Source organism: Octopus sinensis, linkage group LG17 (genome assembly GCF_006345805.1).
Source record: "Octopus sinensis linkage group LG17, ASM634580v1, whole genome shotgun sequence".
In the NCBI taxonomy this organism is placed as follows: domain Eukaryota; kingdom Metazoa; phylum Mollusca; class Cephalopoda; order Octopoda; family Octopodidae; genus Octopus; species Octopus sinensis.
In genome coordinates this window covers 16,282,483-16,308,753 of record NC_043013.1, presented here as the reverse complement: position 1 = coordinate 16,308,753, position 26,271 = coordinate 16,282,483, and the positions used below count along the sequence as shown (strand labels likewise).

At 40.0% G+C, this 26,271-nt stretch overlaps 1 protein-coding gene across 1 annotated transcript in view; it reads right to left on the bottom strand.

The window, feature by feature from the left end:
- The window catches only part of LOC115220843 (alanine aminotransferase 1), a 65,214-nt gene extending 49,583 nt beyond the window's left edge, over positions 1 to 15,631 (bottom strand). The window contains exon 1 of the mRNA XM_029791023.2: positions 15,026 to 15,631. Coding sequence (XP_029646883.1) covers positions 15,026 to 15,262 — 237 coding nt within the window. The 5' untranslated portion in view covers positions 15,263 to 15,631. The remainder of the gene's footprint in view (positions 1 to 15,025) is intronic.
- Positions 15,632 to 26,271: the final 10,640 nt, after the last annotated feature.

Here is a 26,271-nt window from a genome sequence, read left to right as displayed (position 1 = left end):
AAACAGGGCAATTGATTAAGTGTACCATCTCAGTGGGCCATGCTGGGACTTGAACACAGAACACAAAGAGCTGGAACAAATACTGCAAATGCAAGACATCTAGACATTTACTCTTCTGCCAATCCATCTCTTCACACTGACAATTTTTATCAATTCCTTATGTCCTCACTGCCAAAAGGTTTAATCTTCTATCATTCGGATTACTCTGTCAAGTGTAATACTGTTTATTTACTTACATTGTTTACAATTAATCAGGCATTATCTTTTAGCTTCAAGATTTTGAATGATATGATTGTTTATTTTTAGAATGATGTTGTTGTTGTAGGGTAGGTATATAAGGCTGGATCTGGCTGGTATGAACATAAAACAGGTAGAATATTTGGGCCAGATATGGCTGGTTCAAATACTAAAAGGTTAAAGGCAAAGTTGGTGGTGTCTGAACTCAGAGCCTAAAGGATCGGATGAAAAACTATGAGATATTTCATGTTCTAATGGCACTGCCACAGATTAAATCTACCAACAATGTAGGGATTTGAACTCAGAACACAGAGGACTAAAACAAATAGAAGCCATGAGGTCTAACATTCTTACAGTTCGACCAATCCATTGTGTTGGATTGGTGCTTTATTTTTGTCAATTGCAAAAGGCTGCAAACCAAAATTGATTTTAGTGTGATTTGAACCCAAGACCTAAAAGATCAGAACAGCAATCATGAAATATAATATCCAATCCTCTAATGTCACTACCAACTGTGGCTGTGTGGAAAGAAGTTTGCTCCTAACCACATAGTTCTGTGTTCAGTTCCACTGTGTGACCCCTTGGGCAAGTGTCTCCAACTATAACCCTGGGTCAACCAAGGTCTTGCGTGGATTTGATAGATAGAAACTGAAAAAAAAACCATTGTGTATGTATGTGTGAGTGTATATAAATATAAGCATGTGTCTCTGTCTGTCTTTGTGTTTGTCTCCCATCACCACTTGACAACCAGAGTTGGTTTGTTGACATCTGCATAATTTAACACTTTGGCAAGAAAGACCAATAAAATATATATCAGGCTTAAAAAAAGAAAAAAATTAGTACTGTGGTCAACATCTTCATCTAAACCCTTCAAGGCAGTGCCCCAGCATGGCTGCAGTCCAATGAAACACGTTTTATTTACTATTTTGCACATTACTTAATCATTGTTATATGTTTTATCTTATATTTAATCTTTCTATAAGATGTAATTTTTCTAAATGGTATAATTTAATTTTTCATAATTGAATTGATAAAAGGTGTTTTTTTTTCTAATTTATATATATATATTTTATTTTGTGAAATTTGATTTAGTATTTCTAAATTGAATTTTTCCCTGTAAGTTTGGAATAATATTCCCTCATATTATTATTATTATTATTTTCATTATATATATATGATGATGATGATATATATATATATATATATATATATATTATATATATATATACAAATTCGTGAACAGCATTGAAAGAACTTTAACTAATAAACAACCAATTGATTTATTAACCAGCTCATTAAACAAATGATCATTTAATTAGTTGCTGTGCCTAAGGAGAGACATTAAGGCAATATTGTGAAGACATGCACTGGTTCAATACCACTCCATTATTATCATTCAGTTGGTTAAATCTCCAACTAACTAATCGATTGAAGGGTTTAGATGAACATATTGATCCCAGTAAGTCGTTTGCTTTGTTAAACAAACAATCAATTAGTTAATTGACTAATAATAAAGGAGTAGAACTGAAGCATTGCATGCATTGATATTGGAATAGTGATTCTGCCTAGATACAATAAAATTTGCTTCAACACTCAAATTCACATAAAGAATGTTGCAAGCCAAATGCAAAAACAAATTAGTCAGATAGTTAACCAGTTGACTAACAATAAAGAAGTGGAACTGAACCTCTCTGTGCGTGCATTATTATTATTATTATTGGCACAATCACTCTCACAAGACGCAACAAAATTTGTTTCAACAAACATACATCAAGAATCTTGCAAACCAAATACACACACACACACACACATCCCAAAAATAAAACAAGTAAGTGAATCAACGATACAAATAAATATATAAAAATAGAGTTAATTCAATGGTTTACGTAACAGGGGAAGTTCTCTGATCTACTGACAGCTTGTCTTCTCGGGATGGTTATTCCTGAAAGGTCGTAGTAACAAATGGTGAAGAATTTATCTGGAAGTTATTGAGGGTGAATATAATAATAGAATGGTGCTTATCACCGAAATGATAGAATGTAAGAGTTCTTAAAGTTTAGGGTTTGAATGTTTATTATGTTGTCCTTCATCTCCAGACATAATTGGATGTGTTTTATAACAGGAATTGGTGAAGGATAAACCATTTACTCTCTCTGCATACAGTTATACATACACACACACACACACACACACACACACACACACAAGTACATACGCACATACATATATTCACACACATACTTATTTTTAGATTATTTAAAATGTGTAACTTATACTTTAAGGAATTTTGTACACTACCTCCACTCACTCTCTTTTTCTCTCTCACATACACACATACGCACACACACACACTCACACACCCCGTACATGCACACACTCACACTTGCACAAACATACAAACACATTCACACTTGTTCTCTTTCTCACATACACACACACACACACACACAAACCATACACACACACACATGCATTCTCCCCACACAGTCACACCCACTCACACACATACTGACCTTCACACCCACACACACACACCTTCATTATCCTTGGCATTTTACATGCACTTTTCCATTCCAACTAATGTTGGATGAGGGAGGCTGATTGTTGAAAGACCCCCTCCCCCAAACACCCAACAACTTCAGGAAACATCACTGTTAACCCTTTTTGTTACAATATTTCTGATGAAAGCACTGACTTCGTTACAATTAATTTTGAAAATAACAAAGAAACAAGTTAAATAGCTTTACTAAATTTGTGTTTGAAATGTAAGTTAATATGAAAGTCTGATGGAAGATTTTATTCTAAATTGCTTTAGAAAAGCAAATTTGTATCCTAGAATTAAGGGCAGTCTTGGATGGTTTGATAGTAAAAAGGTAAAGGTGTCCAGGTGTGTCACAAAATGATGTATGAGAACACAGACATGTCTCTTTTACTCTTTTACTTGTTTCAGTCATTTGACTGCGGCCATGCTGGAGCACCGCCTTTAGTCGAGCAAATCGATCCCAGGACTTATTCTTTGGAAGCCTAGTACTTATTCTATCGGTCTCTTTTGCCGACTAAGTTACGGGGACGTAAACACACCAGCATCGGTTGTCAAGCAATGCTGGGGGGACAAACACAGACACACACACACATATATATATATACATATATACGACAGGCTTCTTTCAGTTTCCATCCACCAAATTCACTCACTAGGCTTTGGTCGGCCTGAGGCTATAGCAGAAGACACTTGCCCAAGGTGCCACGCAGTGGGACTGAACCCGTTACCATGTGGTTGGTAAGCAAGCTACTTATCATACAGCCACTATTACAAATTACACAGATGAGTATGTAGGGAGAGGATGGGACAGTGTGAGTGTGCATCAAATTAACCATTCATCATCATCATCATCATCACTGTCATTGTTGTCATCATTTGAATGTCTACATTTCTTTGCTTGCACAGGTCAGATGGAATTTACTGAGGTAGATTTTCTATGACATGATGCCCTTCCCAATGCTAACTACTTTACAGTGTACTGGATGCTTCTTTCATGAAGTCATCAAGTAACTTGTAGGACAAAAACAAGACCCATGACTGAGTGGGGTTGTAGTAGGGGGAGGGGGCACTAAGAAAATTTTAGCAAACACCAGAACGTAAGTGAGTAAGACACGACAGTGTGCATATACGACAGAATGTAAGTGCCCTAAGAGAAAAGTTGGACATAAGAAGCATCATATATGGTGTGCAAGAGAGACAACTGCACTGGTATGGTCATGTGTTACATATGGATGAGGACAGCTGTGTGAAGAAGTGTCACACCCTAGCAGTTGAGGAAACCTGTGGAAGAGGTAGACCCAGAAAACCTGGGATGTGGTGATGAAGCATGACCTTTGAATGTTGGGCCTCACAGAGGCAATGACAAGTGACTGAGAGACCTTTGGAGATATGCAGTGCTTGCGAAGACCCAGCAAGCTAAGTGAGACTGTAGCCATGGCCAGTGCCGCCTGACTGGCTTCTGTGCCGGTGGCACATAAAAAGTAGCTTTCAAGAATGGTTGATGCCAGTGCTGCTTGATTAGCCTCCATGCCAGTGGCACATAAAAAGCACCCATTACACTCTTGGAGTGGTTGGCATTAGGAAGGGCATCCAGCTGTAGAAACCTTGCCAGATCAGATTGGAGCCTGGTGCAGCCTCCAGGCTTGCAGTCCTCACTCAAGCCATCCAACCCATACCAGCATGGAAAGCAGACATTAAATGATGATGATGATGATGTTGACAACAGCAGCTGCAGGAATGCCAGTTCCTATATTCCTTCCTTTGTCTGTTGCCTCTCCCTCTCTCTCTCTCTCTCTCTCTTTCTCTTTCTCTCTCTCTCTCTCTCTCTCTCTCACGCACATGCACTTTCTCACTCTCTATTATCCACATCATCTAGTTCTCTGAAGGACAGATAGAATTCAGGCTGTGATTATTTGTTACATTCTTCATCTGCTCAATATTCTTAAAGAATCAGCTAACACAGGAATTCATCTATTCTTCTGTCTATTTTTACCTTCTGACAAAATTCAGCTACCGCTATCACAGCTCAAGGAGCCATGTACTCCGTTAATGAATGTTCAAATATTTTATTGACACATGATATGTACAGACATCATCATAATCAACAATAACATTTAATGTCCTTCCATGCTAGCATGGGTTGGACAGCTTGGTAGGAACCGGTAAGGCCAGGTTCCATGGTCTGTCTTGGCTTTGCCTTCTACAGCCTGATGCCCTTCCTAACTCCAACTACTTCACAAAGTATACTAGGTGCGTTTTATATGGCAGTTTGGTTTTTATTCTTTTCTACTCTAGGCACAATGCCCGAAATTTCTGGGGAGGGGGCCAGTCAATTACATCGACCCCAGTATGCAACTGGTACTTATTTCTTCGACCCCAAAAGGATGAAAGGCAAAGTCAACCTCGGTGGAATTAAAACTCAGAACGTAAAGACAGACAAAATACCTATTTCTTTACTACCCACAAGGGGCTAAACACAGAGAGGACAAACAAGGACAGACAAAGGGATTAAGTCGATTACACCAGTACGTAACTGGTACTTACTTAATTTATCGACCCTGAAAGGATGAAAGGCAAAGTCAACCTTGGTAGAATTAGAACTCAGAATGTAAAGACGGACAAAATACTGCTAAGCATATTGCTTGGCATGCTAACATTTCTGCCAGCTCGCCGCCTTCCAGTTTGGTTTTTATGTGGAACCAACACCAGTGCTTTTTACATGGTAATAGTACCCACACTAATGTTTTTTTTTTACCTTAATAAATGCCATTCTGATTTCTTGATTGCCATTAAATAAATACACCTCATCAAAGTGTTTCCTCATTTAGAAAATGTTAAGATCAAGTCAGTTATGAATGACCAATCTATGCAAGCTTACAGCTTTAAGAATTTGAATTTCTTAAGAATATTCCCAAACGTTACTTTGGTGCAATTTGTAGCACACCATTAACATTTTTGACACTCTGTCTCTTTTGAAATATGCTGCCTTTGTTTCAATTGATTTTTAAAATAATGAAGAATTTTGAAAAAAGAGCTTGTTCGTTGTTAACCTTTAATTTACTATACTTATATTGAAACACACTGCCTTTTAGTCGAGCAAATCGACCCCAGGACTTATTCTTTGTAAGCCTAGTACTTATTCTATTGGTCTCTTTTGCTGAACTGCTAAGTTATGGGGGACGTAAACACACCAGCATCGGTTGTCAAGCAATGCTGGGGGGACAAACACATACATACATATATATATATATATATATATATATATATATATATATATATATATACGACGGGCTTCTTTCAGTTTCTGTGTACCAAATCCACTCACAAGGCTTTGGTCGGCCCGAGGCTATAGCAGACAACACTTGTCCAAGGTGCCACGCAGTGGGACTGAACCTGGAACCATGTGGTTCATAAGCAAGTAGGCTTGTGTTTTTATAACCTAAATTAACATGGAATTTTAAAGGAAGGTTTTAATTCAGATCACTTTAGAGCAGAAAGTTTTGTCATAGAACCGGGGGTTGTCTTAGGCAGGTTAGTACCAAAGGGTTTAAGAATATTTTCAAAGGTTACTTTGGTGCAATTGGCAATATATTTGCTCACTTAGTAATCACTTTATAGAGTATACTCGGTGTTTTGTATTGGTGGTGCCAGCACTAATGAGGTTGGCTTCTATCCCATATTGCTATCTTATCTGCATGTGTATATTTCTGCAAATGCATGAGTGTGTATTTTCCTTCAGTGTCAAAACATATTGTTGCCATAAGAGGCTGAATGTCCAGTCAACCATGCCAAATCTTCAGTGTCCAAAGAACAACATTGCAGGGTGAAGAGCAGAGCAAGCAATGACAAGACAAGACTGGAGACAGGGCACAATTTGAAAAAGTATGATAATAAAAGCTGGTTGATTGAAGAGGGGAAAGGGAACCAGGTAGAAGAGGCAGAGCAGAGTGAACTAGGTAAAGGTGGATAGACATCTATATATACAAAGCTGAAGTTGTCTCTGTATGGCAGGTTTGGTAGCCTTCAACTAATACTAATCTCCTCCGAGACCCTGCGGTGCAAGTTGACCAAAATTGAGAGTATGACAGAAGGCTTGCTCTTCAATCCTTAGAAGATAAAATTTAAATCGGACCATGTTAACACCAAAAATTATTTACATCAAAAAGGTGCTTTTTTTTCTATGAAAATCCCTATTTTTTACTATTTTTTGACTGCTGTGTTGCCATTTTTTGGTGTATCTCAACCAGAAAAATGTTCACTTAAAGAGAATAACAAGCTACATAATGCAAAATTTTTACTATTCAAAAATCCCAATTCTACAAGTTCGAAACAAACCCGAGCAATGCCGGGCGATACTGCTAGTTTATAAATAAACCTGATAATTATTTTCTACAATAATAGTATTATCAATATTTAGCCATAAATAAATACAAATTTCTAAGAAGGGTTAAAAACATTTTGCTGACAATGGAAAGAGAGAAAGGTTATTGTCAACTAACCAATTTCTGATCTTACTTATAATGAGAAATACCTGGTTTATATGGGATTTCGTTAATTTTTCAAATGGATCGAGAGTTTATCTTTGACCTGTTTTCAGTCACTGGACTGTGGCCATGCTAGAGCACTGCGTTGAAGGGTTTAGTCAAACAATTCAACCCCAGTACTTATCATTTCTTTTGCAATTTGGTATCTCTTCTATCAGTCTCTCTTGCTGAACTGCTAAGTTATGAGGATGTAAACAAATAAACATGATGATGGGTGACAAACACACACACACACACATGATCACCTATCAATCTGGTGGCCACACAAGCCAGAATGACTATATTCTCAACAGAAAGTAGGATAGATAGTTGCTCCTAAATGCAAAGACCTTCCCAGAAGTATGAACTCCTCTCAACATAGGTTGATCTTCAGATTTCAGGTTAAAAGGACTCCAAGAAGGAATCCAGTTGTGGAAAGGAAGAATATGAAAGCTAAGGTTAAACATGGAAGCTTGGGTTTTAAATCATGAAGATGATGATATGTAAATGCAAATACATTAGTATGCATATGCACTCACACACATACACACACACACACACACACACTGACATGAAGTTTGACATTTGTTAGCAGAGAGAGCTGAATATGATGATGGTTATGATGATGATAATGATGATAATGATAATAATGTCAATAATGTCAGTTACAATGACAGTTATGAAGCTTCTGCCGATGCTGCTGAAAGTAGGGTGTTGACAAAGATAATGGTATGTGCTAACAACGGAGATGATGATGATGATGATGATGATGATGATGATGATGGTGTATTTTAACTAGAAAATATCAACTGAGAAGAACAGACAGAGAGAGAAAGAGTAAGAAAGGACAGAGAGATTGATTGAGGTAGACAGATGCACAGATAGAGAGATAGTCAGAGAAAAAGATAGAGAGACAGAAAACAAAGAGAGAGAGGTAAACAGAGAGAAAGATAGAGAGACAGAAAACAAAGAGAGAGAGGTAAACAGAGAGAGATAATAAGACAGGAAGACAGACAGGTAAATAAATAGAAAGGTAGACATAAGGAGAAACTAAGGCAGATGGATTGATATGTGTAAGAAGAAAACAGACAGGCAGACAGGTAGACAGGTAGACAGACAGGTAGACAGACAGGTAGACAGACAAAATACAGATTCTTTAGCAAGTTGACTTTGAAGTTTGGTAAAAAGGTGAATGTTTGGCGAGTTGAAAGAAATGTGAAGTTATTTTTAACCATTTTGTAACGAAAACTTCAGATGTGTTTCAACAAAGTGGTGAGGGTAGTGGTGGTGGTGCTTAAAACTACAGATACGTATACATATAACAGCTATGTGTATATTTGTGATATGTGCACGTGCAGTAACTGATAAACGACAACCAAGATTGTGTGTGTGTGATTATCATCCCTTTTCCATGCTGGCATGAGTTGGACGGTTTGACAAAGAGCTGTCAAAACAGAAAAATTGTGTCAAGCTCTGTTGTCTGCTACCATGGTTTCTATGGCTGGATGCCTTTCCTAAAAACAATGAATAGTTGTATTTCGTTTTTGGATTTGATTTGCAAGATTCTTTATATGAGTTTGTGTTGAAGCATATTCTATTGTGTCTGGGGAGAATCATTTTCTTTTTGTACCTTATTATGTAACACACTCACCGGTAAAATTTCCGCGTTTTTCTTATTTTTATTGTCCTAAAATTTTCCTTGCGTCTTGCAACCTTTTGTGTTGTTACATAATAAGGTACAAAAAAAATGACTCTCCCCAGACACAATGAATAGTTAGTTGGTGACTTATTTATTGAAACTAATTGTGGATCTTTTCGCTTTGAACGGCAGTTTTTAACATAATTTCTAGGTAACTAAACACTTTTAAACTTCGTATACTGATAGAATGTGTTTATAAAACATCTTTTTCTCTTGGCTTTATTGAGAAAATTCTATAGTTTGTAAGATATTTGTTGTTTTTTTTCTTCAATTTCAACCAATCAATGACATCTATTGAGGTGAAAATATTCTGTGCTGTATGAATATGTCCCTTGTTTAAGATTGGGTTTATTTACATTTCTGAAGAAAAAAAGATACCCTTCCCCCCACCCCTAACCCTAACCCTAAAACAGATTGAAATGCAATAGATTGATACTAGGGTCATAATTATGGGTGACAATTTCATATGACACCGCTAGAAAAAACTGCCGTTCAAACCGAAAAGATCCCTAATTGTAGTTCACTGAAACAGTGAAAAATTGGTGAATGCAGTTCATTGAATCAGTGAAGACTTGGTTATTGCTATTCATAATAACAGTGAACAAGTCAGTGAACGGCTTAGCACAGTAGAAACAGCAACAGCAAGTGGAGGCGCAATGGCCCAATGATTAGGGCAGCGGATTCAATTCCCAGCTTGTGTGTGTTTATTGAGTGAAAACACCTAAAGCTCCATGGGGCTCCGGCAGGGGGTGGTGGCGACCCCTATTGTACTCTTTCTCTCACTCTTTCTTCCTGTTTCTTGTCCCCGACTTCCTATGCAACCGCTGAGCCTGGATGCGCATTCATCCATCGGTCGATGTTCTCGGTGTCGGGGGGTTGACCTGCTTTCTCTTCTGCGGGTCTTACGAATAGCAAAGGACCACGTTTCGGACTTCTCTCACTACAGAAGACCGCTTCGCTCAACATCAACATCATCATCACAGCAACAGCAAAGAAATCTGGAACCATACAAGAACTGTGCCAAATAATGGCTAGAAACTACGCAATGATACTAAAGAACAAAACCAAAGTAGATTACATCAGTAATTCTGGTCTTTGTTGTTAAAGCCATATGATTGGTTCCATTGAAATTATTAAATTATTAACCCACAAAACCAACAACATGGTCGTTTGTAAATTAATCAGCAATGAGATTACATAACCAGACTCTAATACAAACAGCGGTGCTTTCAATGAATTCTTCATTTTTTATTTTATTTATTTACATCTTGGCTCAAGTGTTACCATTAACCATTGTAAATGTTAGCAGTGGTGATGGTGGTAGTAGTAGTAGTAGTAGTAACAGCCGCAGTAGCAGCTGTTTAAGAATTTGGACCTGGAGATCTCCATTTCCAGCGACTTCGAGGGCCACCTCCCAGTGGTGTCGGGCGTTAACGAAGAGCCCTCGGTTGTCAAGCGATGTTGGGCGGACAAACACAGACACACAAACATACACACACACATGCACATATTATATACATACATACAACGGGCTTCTTTCAGCTGCTGTGATTTGAGTACTGAAACAATAGTTCTTACAGAGCAATGAGTGATTTATGCTCTGTCTGTAACTGATGACGTATAACAAAGTAGAAACTAGTGTTTTATTGTCCGATGACGTCATTAATCAATTCCTTCTTGACAAATCTTTAACACGCTTTATAGTTCACATATAAAAACGGCCGCTTTTTGTGAAGATGTTGCAGATCTTTTTAGTTCTAGATATCGTGATCGTTTGTAGCATATGAATTAAGAATTTGCATTCTCACGCCAAGAGCCGAAGTTCAGCCATACTTTGCGTGCGTGCGTACGTACGTACGTACGTGCGTGCGTACGTACGTACGTACGTATGTATGTATGTATGTATGTATGTATGTATTCTATTCTATTTGTTTCAGTCATTTGACTGCGGCCATGCTGGAGCACCGCCTTTAGTCGAGACAATCGACTCCAGAACTTATTCTATTGGTCTTTCTTGCCAAACCGCTAAGTGACGGGGACGTAAACACACCAGCATCGGTTGTCAAGCGATGTTGGGAAGACAAACACACACATATATACATATATATATATATATATATATTATATATATATATATGTTAATAAAAAGAATATATGCATATACGACAGGCTTCTTTCAGTTTCCGTCTACCAAATCCACTCACAAGGTTTTGGTCGGCCCGAGGCTATAGTAGAAGACACTTGCCCAAGGTGCCACGCAGTGGGACTGAACCCGGAACCATGTGGTTGGTAAGCAAGCTACATACCACACAGCCACTCCTACGCCTATAGTTTATGTAAATAGGAGAGTACCAATAGTGACCCTTTGCCTTCCTTGGTTACAGAGAGAGAGGTGGGTGGAAGAGAGAGAGGATGAAAGAGATAAGAGAGATGGGGTGGTAGAGAGAGGCTGCGAAAGGGAGAAAGAGGGAGGTAGAAAGAGAGAGAAAGAGAGGGTATCGCAAAGAAGCGAGGGAATGGAGCAGATGCCGATGAAACTGGGACACGCATGTGGTTTACACCACACTATTTGCCGCTGAGCCTATCCACACCCAACCACCAGTTACCCTACTTCCGGATTTCAAGACAACAAAAAGATTTGGGAAGTATTCCAAACGTGTGATCGTTGGAGCTGGTAGAGACAGCAGCCAAATCTGCCTTAAATTATTATTAACCTACGATCTGAGGAAAATAAACGACACATTGAGCCATTCTGTCTTCTCTGTATACGGGGGAAAAGGCAGAATGGTCACGGCTGGAATGCTCTTGATTATAGGTTTACTATATTAAAGATTGACCTGGAGTTATAAGAACTTTTTGTGTTTACACGTGTAAATAATATATAGAATGTGTGTATGTGTGTGTGTAACGCTGAATTGCTAAATTAAAGATATGTGCAGTGGTTGATGAAGGTGGTGGTGGGAGATAATAGTACCCCACCTCCCTTGTCCTATCTATCGGTTTAATTAATCATTAATTCCCAACCCACCACCGCTAGCACCACCAACACGCTTTACAAACTTACATAACACACACACACACAATATACATACATCCATAATTATACATAAGTCTATTTCAATACATACAGCTATAATGCACCGTACACTGTTTACACACGTTGCAGGTCGAAACAGTAAACACGTACGCATTAGACCACTTACTGTACACACACAACGGTAGAGGCTATTGTACACATATATAGCAACGTAACCACTATTCACTATGCACGCACACACACACACATACATACATATATACATACACGCACACAGACGCATTAACTAATGATTACAATGTTGATGATGGTGGTGTTGGTGGGAGGGAAGAAATAGTGGTGTTATTGACAACGGCTAGAAGTGAGAAGGTGAACAGGAGGACAAACTGGGCGTTATGTAAAACGAAGGGTCAAATCTAACGTATACACACATACATTCACAAAAATATCTAACATACGATTATACACACACACACACACTCCACATGATGTGTAAATTGAGCTCCATTCATAAGTTCCACACTAGTGGCTGAGAAGTGGGGAGGTGAGAACTATTGTTTTCGCCAACATCCTGAAAGGAAACTGGGTTCATTTAGTGAGTGTTTGCTAATGGTTGAACAAGTGCGTATGCATGGGTCAAGCATGTATGTGTATATAAACACACACACACACAGATATAGAAGGAAAATATTACTAAAGCATAAATCAATGTTTGTAGAAATTGAATGATGCTATAACTCATTGCACTCATATTTTAAAAGTTTGAAATAAATATGTGTGTGTGGGTGTGTGTATGTGTGTACATGCATGTAAGTAGCTTTCTTACCAACCACATGGTTCTGGGTTCAGTTCCAATGCATGGCACCTTGGGCAAGTGTCTTCTCCTATAGCCTGGTATCTTTATTTTTGGCTAAATGCTTCTCTGCAGTTGCTTTACTATGAAGATAGCATCAGTAGTGCTTCTTCCAGGCACAGAAGCAAACTGTATCTCATCTAGGTTAATTGTTTTGTGTGTGAGTAACAAAGAGGTGATGAGAAGAGACAGCATGGGCATGAGAAGATTGCAGCTGCTTGCTTTGATTGCAACAAGAAAGACAAACTACCATTGTGATGGAGTGGACCCCAGGAGGAGGGAAAAGGCTGAGGGGAAGACCAAGCAAGACAGGGTGCAGTAGGTTCTGGGATGACACATTAGTGATGGGGGTTGGCCCAAGTCGAGCCAAAAGGAAGGTGAGCAATTGGGATATTTGCAGAAGTCTCATTGCCTGTAGTGCTGACACCACTGGAAGATCTAAGAGCTAAAATATTATACATATATATATATATAAAATCATTATACATATATTATACATATATATATATATATATATATATATATATATATATAAAATCATCATCATCATCGTTTAACGTCCGCTTTCCATGCTAGCCTGGGTTGGATGATTTGACTGAGGGCTGGTGAACCAGATGGCTGCACCGGACTCCAATCTGATCTGGCAGAGTTTCTACAGCTGGATGCCCTTCCTAACGCCAATCACTCCGAGAGTGTAGTGGGTGCTTTTACGTGCTACCGGCACGAAGGCCAGTCAGGCGGTACTGGCAACAGCCACGCTCAAATGGTGCTTTTTATGTGCCACCTGTACTCTCATACACACACATATAGTTTGGCAAAAATCAATGTGAACTACACACAAAAACAGAGATTCCTCTGGAATAACTTATATGGATTTTGGAAACAATGAAAAACTTATGAATTACACACACACACACACACACACACACACACACACACACACATACATATATAATCATCATTATTTAACATCTGTTTTCCATGCTGGCATGGGTTAGATGGCTTGACTGAAGGTTGTAAGCTGGAGAGCTGCACCAGAATCCAGTTGTCTGTTTTGATGCATATCGCAAGACTAACTTTCAAAAAAAAAAAAACAGTTAAAGTAGTTAAGTACAACCACTAATCTCTCTCTCTCTCTCTCAATATATATATATATATATATTATTATAGTGGGGTAGACCGGTTTATGTGGTTACCCTGGGTTTCTTGCTCATAAGGGGTTTAGCCTTACGGCGTATCTTCAGACTGCAAACTGATGGCCTGACACCTCTTTAATATATGGAGGTGGGGGGGGAGACTTCGTTTTTAAGGGTAAAACCCTAGGGGATTATTGATTGACTTTAGCAAAGGGAGATAATCAGCTAGGGGGTTTACCCTTAAAAACGAAACTTTTCCTCCTCCGTATTTTAAAGAGGTCTCAGGCTAGCAGGAATTGGGGTCCGAAGATACGCCGTAAGGTAAAACCCCTTATGAGCGAGAAATCCTGGTTAACTCCATAAACTGGCCTACCCCACTATAATATTAACTGCTCAACATCTTAGGGTGAGCTTCTCCGGGTTTATGCATTTCTACAAACGATATATATACAGATATATTATATACATACACGCACACACACACATATATATATATATATATACATACATACATACACACACAACTACATTTACATATATACACATATATCTACTAATAAAAGATGTACATGTTTATGTTATATATGAAAATATAATTTCATTTGCATCAACACGTTACAAAATTTATATAAGTTCATACATACATATACGTTCATAAATATGTACATACATAATAGATATATACCCATAAGTACATTCTAATATATTCGTACATTAAAGTATTAATATTTACAGCCCCAAATATATCGACCTGGTAGATATAGCAGCCAAATTTCCTTTAACTTTCACTCCACTGTCTTAAAAATGGTCATAGGTTAATTAATGTAGTCTCAGGCGTGGGAGTCCTTGATGAGATGTCTAATCACAGGTTTTCCAACCCCTACATCAACACACACACACATATACATATAATACATACGTACACACACACACATACGTATGCATGTGTATGTATATGTGTATACAAATATATACTCTCATAGATAGATAGTACCTACCTTGTTTAAATCAGCTTCGATTTCCGCAGCCCTTATAACAATTGGTCCCCGAACCGCGTATTCCATTTCCTTTACATGGGGATTCATGCTGGCCACCGATAGTACTTTGGTACGTCGAAGCTGACGTTGTAGGTTCCATTTCGGGGCTGGCTCTATGAATCCCGGGATTAAATTATGAAATCCACCACAGCACTGGCGAGATAAAACACTCACCGATTTCTGCCTAACACAGTGCATTATTAAGGGTGGACTGTGTGGTTAAGGTGTCGTTTCTAGGAAGTGGAATCTGTTTTTCTTTGTTGTATGGATGAATGTATCGGGACTGACTTTACAGTGGAAGGAAGAAGAAGAGGAGGCGGATGAAACGGTGTGTCTTGGTCGCAAGATTTCCCCCAACAACACCAGAATTAGCAGTAGTGGTAGTAGTAGTAGTAGTAGTAGTAATAATAACAATAATAGTAGCTGTGGTACTGTAGTTAAAGTGAGAATAATATGTATAAGGTGGTTGTGGCAGTGGTAATTGTTGTTGATACCAAACACTTGAGATACGGCTGACTGACGATTACAGCAGAGAGAGAGAAAGAAGGAGAGAGAGAACGATGGTGGTGCGTGGGAAAAGAAACTTGTGATAGTTCAGTCACGTTGTGGGACGCAGTTATTTCCCTTAGTTGGACTCGCTTCTCCTTGACACATGTACGCGAACACGCACATGCAGAGAGAACGAGAGGCAGGCATCTATCCCAACCCGTACTCATCTACATATAGCATCTGTTAAAGTTAATTATTCTCGTTAATGTATATATATATGTATATGATTTAGTTCGATGCACGAGCCTGTTTTACGTACTCCCTAAGTTTATCCGACATCATGGAAACTCCATAGTTCGTCGTAAGCAGGCCACTGAATAGACTTAAATATACTTTTATTTTCTAGAGTTTGTACCGAGGACCTCTCATTTGTTCACTACCAACGGGCATATATATATATAAACAATATTTTTTTTTATAATTATGAGTATAATTATAATTAGGGTTCAACAAAATTTACTTCGCCACATACCAAACTTTAGAAATAACAGTCAAAGAACTTAGCTATTTCTTCTACTATAAGAAGAAACTCCCAGACAACATATACTCAGAAGAAATAGCTAAGTTCTTTGGCTGCTATTTCTAAAGTTCGGTATGTGGCGAAGCAAAGTTTGCTGAACCCTAATTATAATTATACTCATAATTATAAAAAAAATATTGTTTAAATTTACCGAAAATGGTCCTTTTAACATGCCGAATACTACTTGGTGGAATTATGAATTACTAATTAATTAATTAATTAATTTTACCCTTTATTATTATTGATTATATATATATATATATGTGTGTGTGTGTGTGTGTATAATATAGATAGATAGATAGATAGATAGATAGATAGATAGATAGATAGATAGACAGACAGACAGACAGACAGACATACTGATACATTCGTAAAGGAAAACCATTCTAAATAGGGAGCCTCTACATGGTCGCATACTTTGCTAGAAATAGCAGCCAAGTCTTCCTGCAAATTAACATCTCCCCACCACACATACTTATGTCATTGGAATGCCTTCTTTCATAAGACTGCTGGCACAGGACTGACCTATGATCAAAGACATTCCATCCTTTTCTAAAACGTTAAGTCGTGCTTTGAGAGTCATTTGGCTGCTATTTCATTTAGGCTTCTGCTATATGCATGGCCTAGTGGTAAGGATATTGGGCTCACGATCGTAAGATAATAGGTTCGATTCCTGGACAGGGTTGCTCATTGTGTGTTGAGCAAAGCACTTTAAATCACGTCCTACTCTTGGATGTTGTGCTGGGTCAAGAGTAGGATGACCGAGAAGGTGTCATATGTCTGCTCTCGACTGCACAGGCACCAAAAACAATTAGCGACAGCGTGGGATTTGCTTTCTTGTTAACGATAGCTATGATTTTGTTTTAAACACACGCCCGCATGTGAATAAATACTTATAAACACATAACACCAACGTTGTCCAGGTTGAAAGAAAACGCCTATGAACAATCGATAAGGCATTTGCAAATCTAGGACAATAAAAATTTGCAAGACTTTTTTAAGATTGAAAGGACGATGAACAAAGCAAGAAGCTTTACTATCAAGCAGGACAGCGCTGGATTAACCATTAGGTAAAATAAGCACGTGCTTAGGGCATCAAGGAAAGGAGGGGGGGTAACTCAGAAATGGTAAATGGTTTACGGCACAAAAGAAATCACTTTAAACTTGGTAAAATAACATCTAGGACGCCTTTATCTCTTTATCTCTTTATAGATGCAGCAGATGTGTTACCAAAGATTAATTTGAGGATCTGAACAAAGACTTCCCAATTCAAAAAAGTAGGAGGAAACTTTTCAAATATACATAAAGTAGAAGTATACAAAAATAAACATTATTTTCCTTCTTACCGTTTTGTTTTGTTTTGAAAAAATAATATTATTTTACGGTTTGTTGTCGTTTATATTTTGAATTACGAAGTGCTTAGGGCCTCCATGGGTCTTAATCCGGTCCTGAAGCAGGTAGACAGTTAAAGTTAATTCTAAATTAAAAAGAGAACAAAAAAATATGCATACATACATGTATACTTACATAAATACATGCATGCATGCACACATACACACATCCATCCATCCATCCATCCATACATACATACATACATACATACATACATACATACATACATACATACATACATACATACATACATACATACATACATACATACATACATACATACATACATCATACATACATACATACATGATGTTGTCCACTTGTGACCAAGGAAGACCATCACTGACCATTGCCCATGCAAAAATGCCAACAATGCCCGTGCATGAAGTTAATGTACCAACTGTCAGATTCACCCGGGTTGGTGTCAGTGGATTTCATGATCGCTACGGTACTCTCCTGCTCAATCGGGAATCGGATAGTTCCCTCGTCGGCGACTGCACAATCTAAAATAATAGGTCTAATAAGGCTGCACATCACTTAGCAGACCCTCCCTACCCTAGTGACATGATCCAGGGACAAACCAATGCTAGATATCTCGCGTCAATGTGGGTCATAGGCTCAGGAGAGTGGGAGCGCCATGGTTTCAAGCGCAAGTAAAGGATCCCCAAAATGTTCAATGCCATTTCCTGAATATATTTGATTTGATATCTATTAAATATATGCAGGACCGACCAGACCATCAGATGTTACACATCGCGGGTCACAATGCGTTTAGCCTTCGAATGACACCACCCCGCTGGCTAAGTGAGCAAGCCAACGGAAGAAAGAGTGGTGAAAGAGTACAGCAGGGATCACCACCCCCTGCCGGGGCCTCGTGGAGCTTCTAGGTGTTTTCGCTCAATAAACACTCACAACGCCCGGTCTGGGAATCGAAACCGCGATCCTACAACCGCGATTCCTCTGCCCTAACCACTGGGCCATTGCGCCTCCACGCATATATGTAATCTATGTAATATATGTAAGTGACTTTCTTCTAGAAACATGTTTTAACAAAAGTTAATGAGTGCCCCGCTCCCAATGGTCTTCCAGCACGCTGGACACCCACCCGGAATTTCTGAAGGCTCGTGCCAATGCAAGATAGTCGTTGAACCTACAGAAGGCACTAGCGCAGCTAGAGATGGGAGGAGGGGGAGTGGTCCTCCATGGGCGGTACGTTTGTGGGGCGGCACCACATTTGGGTCTGCTGTATGTAATATGTATTTTTTGTTGGGGTGGAGTGGTTTGGCAAACTGAAGGGCCGCTCTGGGGCGGCACACACTCTAGCTACGCTAGTGATATAAGGTAAATCCGTCCATTTGACCAGTCTTGTCCTGCTGGGTTTCCAGCCACATTCTCCACCAGGCAAGCCAAGTAGAGGTGTTGTGTCAGTCGCCAATGACCCGACCATGCAATAGTTTGTATCGGACTCTATGTTCCCAGTAGCACTTACGAGAAACCTCACAAGTGACCTGACATACATACATACATACATACATACATACATACATACATACATACATACAAACATATATACATGCATACATACATTTATACATACATACATACATACATACATAATACAAACGTATATACATACATACATACAAACATATATACATACATACATTCATACATACATACATACATAAATACATACATACATACATACATACATACATACATACATACATACATACATACATACATTATGGCTGCCCCCTCGTTATCGAGTATGGCCATTGCACGAAGCTTAACTGTTACTGGTGCTGTGATCGAATGTGACTTTTTAGCCCAGCTAAAGATCTACAATGTCTTGTACAAAATTGGCAACTAAGACCTTTACTGGTAATAGCCGGCTGTAGTTGTAACTGGGTTTCATGTACCTTTGCATGTCGTTTAAGTCTTCCTGCCGAATTACACTCTCTTCCACATGCCCGACAGATATGATTAGTATGGTGTGTTACACCACCACCAGTGGCCAGGTTGTCACTCATCTGTCTCGTTTTATGACTACGAAGATGACTCATGAGTCCAGCTTTACTGAGGCAGGGTCTTGCACAGACATTGCATATCAGAATCAAAGGAAGACCCTTCCCTTCTGGAAATGTAACAGCGATGCCCTTTCTGACATCCCTCCTTACTTTCTCATGTGCAACTCAAGATTTCGCAAACGTGGCTGTTCCCCCATGCACAATCCTTCTCCACCTGCTACGATCAATAGCTATGCCTTCCCATGTGTCAGGAGAGATGCAAGCATCTCTTAAGGAAGCCTTCAGCAAGTCCTTATACCTCTTTTTTGGTTTATGTGAAGGTCGTTCTCCTTTAGCTAACTCTCCATAAAAGAGTTGTTTTGGCATCCTTGAATCCTTCATTCTGACTAGATGACCACTCCATCTGAGCCTTTGCTTTAACACAAGAGCTTCTATACTTACACACCGTGAGCCTTCGAGTATTTCAAGATCACTGATGCGGTCCTTCCACTTAATGCTATCGATCCGTCTGAGGCACATCTGATGGAAACGTTCCAGATGTTTAAGGTGGTATCGATATGTGACCCACGTCTCGCAGGCATAGAGAAAAGGGAGCACACATGCCTTGTACACCTTTATCTTTGTCTTTCTGCATATGTCTCGCCGACTCCAGAGGCGCTTTTCTAGCCTTTTCCTAATTCTATATGGAACTTCATCATCCACATTGCCATATCTATTAATAGTGCTTCCCAGGTAGACAAACTGATCGACTACATCAAGTCGTTTACCATTCACATAGATATTTGGTACACTATACTGCTTACCAGGGGCAGGTTGATGCATGACAACAGTTTTCTTGAGATTGACTGTCAATCCTAAGACAGTGCAAGCATCAGAGAATGCATTAAAAATGTGTTGCATATCAATCTCTGTGTGTGCTACTAGCTCACAATCATCAGCATACAAAAGGTCTCTTATGACAGAGGTAAATGTCTTTGTTTTTGCAGCAAGGCGCCTGATATCAAATATGCTGCCAGAGGTTCGATAATGGACGTAAACACCGTATCTGCAGTTTCTGAATGCAATACAGAACACCATCGCGAAATATATGGAAAATAGGGTCGGTGCCAGAATATCCCCCTGTTTCACTCCATTTTGTATTGAAATGGGCTCCGACATATTCCCTCTTACATTCACCCTACCATTCATGTCTTCATGAAAAGACCTAACCAAAGCAAGGAACTTTTCAGGACACCCAAGTTTCTGGAGGACTTTCCACAATGCTTTTCTATTGACGGTATCAAAGGCTTTTGTCAGATCGACAAACACCTGATACAAATCCAGACCCTGTTCCACACACTTTTCCTGAAGCTGTCTCGCTGAAAAGATTATAACAGCAGTGCCGCGTCCCACACGAAAGCCAGATTGACTTTCTGGAAGAACACAATCTGCAATGTATTTCAGCAGACGATCCAGAAGTATCCTGCATAAAACCTTTCCTACAGCAGACAGCAATGATATTTCCCTATAATTACCACAATCATTCCTGTTGCCCTTTCCCTTATACAGGACCACCAATACTGCATCTCTCCAGTTCTCAGGTACAGATTCACTAGTCCATACCTTACCAAACAAAGAGTGAAGTTTCTGCAGAATTTTCTCACCACCATGCTGTAACAACTCCGCATGCATGCCATCCATACCCGGAGACTTCCCATTATTCAACCTTGAGACATCCATTGCAACTTCTTCCAACTTTGGTGGTTCTGCGAGTGCTACCTTCACAGGCAATCCAGGGATGAGATTGAGAACATCCTCACTAACTACAGACTGCTGATTCAAAAGTTCATCAAAGTGTTCTTGCCACCTTCGCAGAATTCCTTGTGAATCACGAAGAAGTTCTTTACCATCCCTGCTTCGAATTGGTGTCATCAGGGAGGATGTCGGTCCATAAACTTCTCGCAAGAGACCATACAACAGCTTTGTGTTATTGGAATCTGATGCTGCCTGTATCTCATCAGCCTTCTTACTCCACCACGTATCCCTCATCTGAGAGAGCCTCCGCCTCACACGTGATTTTACGTCCTTGAGTTCTCTATGCAACACTTCCCTTTCCTGTGACTTTGCTGACAAATAGCGTGACAAAGTACGTCTTTTATCAGCCAATAAATAATCTATATGTTCATCATTTTCTTTGAACCAATCTTGATGCAGTCTTTGTATCAATCCCAGAACTTTTTTGCCTATATCATAAACTGACTTTTTAAGGGTCGGCCAATCCTTCCCAATATCTGCAGCATTCATTTCCTCTCGTAAAGTTCTCTTCACACTATTATACCTAAGACGATCAACATTCAGTCTTTTATGCAGGGTCATCCCCGCAGCTCGTATTTTATGTTTTGTAACTAATTTCACTTTTGCACGTACTAGGCGGTGGTCAGTCCAACACTCAGCTCCACGAAGAACACGAACACACTGCACATCCTGTCTGTCACGCACCCTAACTAGGATGTAATCCAGAATATGCCATTCTTTAGATGCAGGGTGCATCCATGTAGTCTTAAGCTTATTCTTTTGTTGAAACATGGTATTGGTAACACACAAACTCAGCTCCTCACAAATCTGCAGCAAAAGCATGCCATTACTATTACACTTCCCCACCCCATGCTTTCCAATTACAGTCCATGTGTTAAAATCCTTACCCACTCTAGCATTAAAGTCACCCAGTACAATGACTTTGGCTGCCCGAGGGATATTTCTTATAATGCCCTTCAAAGCATGGTAGAAAGAAAGTTTTTCGTCGTCAGTATAGCACATAGTTGGAGCATACACACTCACCAAGGTCATATAATATCCTTTAGCCAAAGGAATTCTCATGGGCATAAGACGCTCGTTAATTCCGATTGGGAATTCTTCCAACTTGTTCACAAGAGTAGTCTTAACAGCAAATGCCACTCCAGCTTCTCCTCTAAGCTCTTCATCTCTCCCTTTCCAAAAGAATGTATATTTTCCACAAGATTCTGTAAGATGACCATCTCCAGGTAATCTCGTCTCAGATAAAGCAACGATGTCAAGATTATAGCGTTGAAGCTCCTTCGCAACAAGCGCAGTCCTTCTTTCAGGACGTTCAGAGGACTTGTGGTCAAGCAGTGTCCGTACATTCCAACAGCCAATATTCATTATTTTCTTTGGTTCTATCACAGTAGCATGATGATGGTCGGGTTCAGATTGTGATGCTCTGGAGCCCCTGCCGGGCTAGACTCTTTCAGCCGATGTATTTCCAGATTCCTTACTGCCATTTATTTTTATACTGTTTTGGTACATCATTGATTTTTGCTTTTTAAGTCTACAGTCAGCCATTCAGTTGAGACTCACAGCACTATCAACAGTCATGAATTAGTTAATCACTTTAATCAATCCAATGTAGTTATCGTGCAATACCTGTGCAAAAAGATTTTTTTTAAGTGAGGAAAGGCAGTGCACTGAGTCAATCACACTCACTAAGCAACAGCCGCCATAATCCGAAAAGAAGAACAAGTCAACATCATCGGTAACCACTGAGCCGCAGTTTTATGTCGGAGTTATCCCAGTTACCTGAGTTACCTTCTCCTAGAAGGATGCCCTAACAAAGGCTAGGAGTCCTTCACTCCCAATGGTTTAACCGCGCGATCGGGTATTCAGTCTGATTATTTCTATGTCCCCGCGCATGATACAGCCTTAAGCCTTAAGAAGAAAAGAAAAAAAACATTTATTGGATGGCCGTTGACTCTCAAGAGTTCCTCCGCCCTTTGGCGGGTTTTGTTTTTCATCCCGCAGGATGTCCAATAAACACCCTCCTCACCAAGCAAGCTTGGTGGGGTTACCGGTTTAGTCGCCGACGACCCGACCATGCAACAGGTTGTTCTGGGTTACATGTTAACATACATACATACATACATACATACATACATACATTCATATATACATTCATACATACATTCATACATACATACATACATATATACATACATACATACATACATACGAGGGGCGTTCAATAAGTAATGCTCCTGACCCACTTCCCATAGCAGTAGAGCAACGACACTTGGCACAGTTATTAGTCTTTTCCTACATAGGAACTACCCAGAGTTATGTATTTCTCCCATCGTTTGCTACAGCTCTGGAGACCGTTTTTGTAGAAGACCCCAGCTTGGTCCTCCAACCACGACGTGACTTCAGAAATCAAGGCTGCATCATCTGGGAAACGCTTTCCTTTCAAAATCAACTTCATGGCTGGGAAGAGGTGAAAATCATAGGGTGCAAGGGGAGGAGCTCATAGCTGCACGCCTGTGCTTCTGATCTGGTGACACGCGAGTTGTGGACCGGAGCGTTGTCCTGCAGGAGGAGGATGACTTTGCAAGCTAGAAGATATCAGCAACATTGACAGAAATAGTAGCCTCTCAGTACAAGCCCTGGGTGACGAAGAAGGTTAAACGAGAACTTCAGCTCAGAGATATTGCTTGGGCTGAATTCAAAAATCTAGATTCGACTGCAGCAAAGAGACCGAGCCGTGAAAATTGAAAAGGAAGAACGCTTCAGATACGAATACAGAATCGCGGCAAACGCCAGTCGCAATCCAAAAAAACTTCTTTGCCCATGTCCAACGGAATTCCCGCTTGAACAACCAAATTGCAACGTTGGTAGACTCAACAGGCATATCGATTGAGGACCCTTATCAACAGAGTCAGTTATTTGCCGAGGCTTTTTCAACTATTTTTAAACAATATGATGGTCGTGAACCCCCTCCATTTGATAGATCGGTACCTCCAATGCTTAGATTGGTTATCACGCGGGACGAAGTCGAACGCGTTATTCAAGGCCTCGATGTCAACAAGGGTTACGGCCCTGACGGCATACACCCACGGGTTATCAAAGCGTTGGCTCCGGTCATCTGCGAACCTTTAACACGTCTATTCAATATGTCATTGGCGACGGGTTTTATACCTGCGGACTGGAGAACAGCGATAATCTGCCCAATTTTCAAAAAAGGGAGCCGCGAAGACCCGCTTAACTACCGACCGGTTCCCCTTACTTCAATAATCAGCAAGATGTTCGAAACCATCCTGAAGAAAAGTATGATGCTCCACCTCCAAAACACAGCCTCTATCTGATTCCCAACACGGCTTCGTGCCGAAGAGATCATGCTAGACCAACTTACTGGTAATGGAAGAATTGGTGACGCGCATCCTCGATGATGGCGATGCTGTTGACATCGTTTTATTGGACTTTGCCAAAGCTTTTGACTCGGTAAACCACCGCCTATTACTTGTCAAGCTTCAAGCATATAGTTTCCATCCGGATATTGTACGATGGGTTGGTGCCTTCCTCTCAGATCGCTCCTTCCAAGTCTAAGTTAATGGTTTGCTATCCGACGTCTCCAGTGCAAGCAGTGGCGTGCCTCAAGGTTCAGTTCTTGGGCCCTTGTTGTTCTTAGTCTTCATAAATGACTTGCTCGACGACCTCACGCAACACACCCTTCTATTTGCCGATGATGTCAAACTGGTCGCTCCTCGCGGTAATATAGAGGATCTTCGTCGATGCCTCCACCAAATTTGGAGATGGTCTAACGAATGGGACCTGTGTCTGAACGTGTCAAAGTGCTGTCATCTGCCTGTTGGCTCTTCTCCTGCAACTCAACTTGATTTCGAGCCGGGTCGTCTGCTGCTGGAGAGGACCAACCAGGTAAAGGACCTGGGTATCTTGATGGATTCTTCCTTTTCGCCTTCGGCCCAGTGCGTCCATACTGCCAACATAGCACGCGGAGTTCTGTTTTTGATTCGACGGTCATTCGGAATGCTCACAGCAGCCATATTCCTACCGCTCTATGTGACGCTGGTGAGACCCATATTGGAGTACGGGATTCAAGCCTCTTCTCCTTATCTCCTCAAAGACATACAGCATCTCGGAAGAGTCCAGAAGCTGGCTACCCGCATGGTTCTTGGTCTCAAGCATTTGTCTTATGAAGAAAGGCTGAAGACGCTCGACCTTTATTCTCTAGAAAAACGACGACGCCGTGGTGATCTCATTCTTGCTCACAACATCATAAGCGGAAAGTGTAACCTCTCGAAAGAGCTGTTCTTCACTCCTGCTCCAGAGCGTCGGCTGCGGGGTTACTCCGAAAAGCTCTATCTGCGACGATTTCATCTCAATCGAAGGAGAGGGGCTTTCTCCGACCGGGTTGCGGATCTGTGGAATAAGCTGCCGGACGAGATAGTGAAGATGCCGACGACCGCTCGGTTCAAAGTCTCCCTTGACCACAAGTGGCCTGAACTCTTTACATGAACACCAACCTGTACATAACTCCATGTGCCCCTACATGGCCTTGCTTTTTGCTTTTTTAGCCCAAAAATTAAATAACTAACTAACTAACTAACTAACAATCCGTCATACCAAGAAGGAAACGAGTCCACGTTTCAGTAACAGCTGTTGAAATTTCAAAGAGAGAAAACATACATGCATGCATACATTTAATATGCACATAACTGTAACGGCCACAAGACCAGCCATTTATGGAGACTGAGTGAATCGATTATATTGATGCCATTATTATTACTTAAATGAGCTCCAAAGTTAAAGTTGACCTCAGTATGAGGAGTGTGTGAGTTTGTATGTATGTATGTATGTATGTATGTATGTATGTATGTATGTATGTATGTATTTATGTATGTATGTATGTTAATGTACGTATGTATGTATGT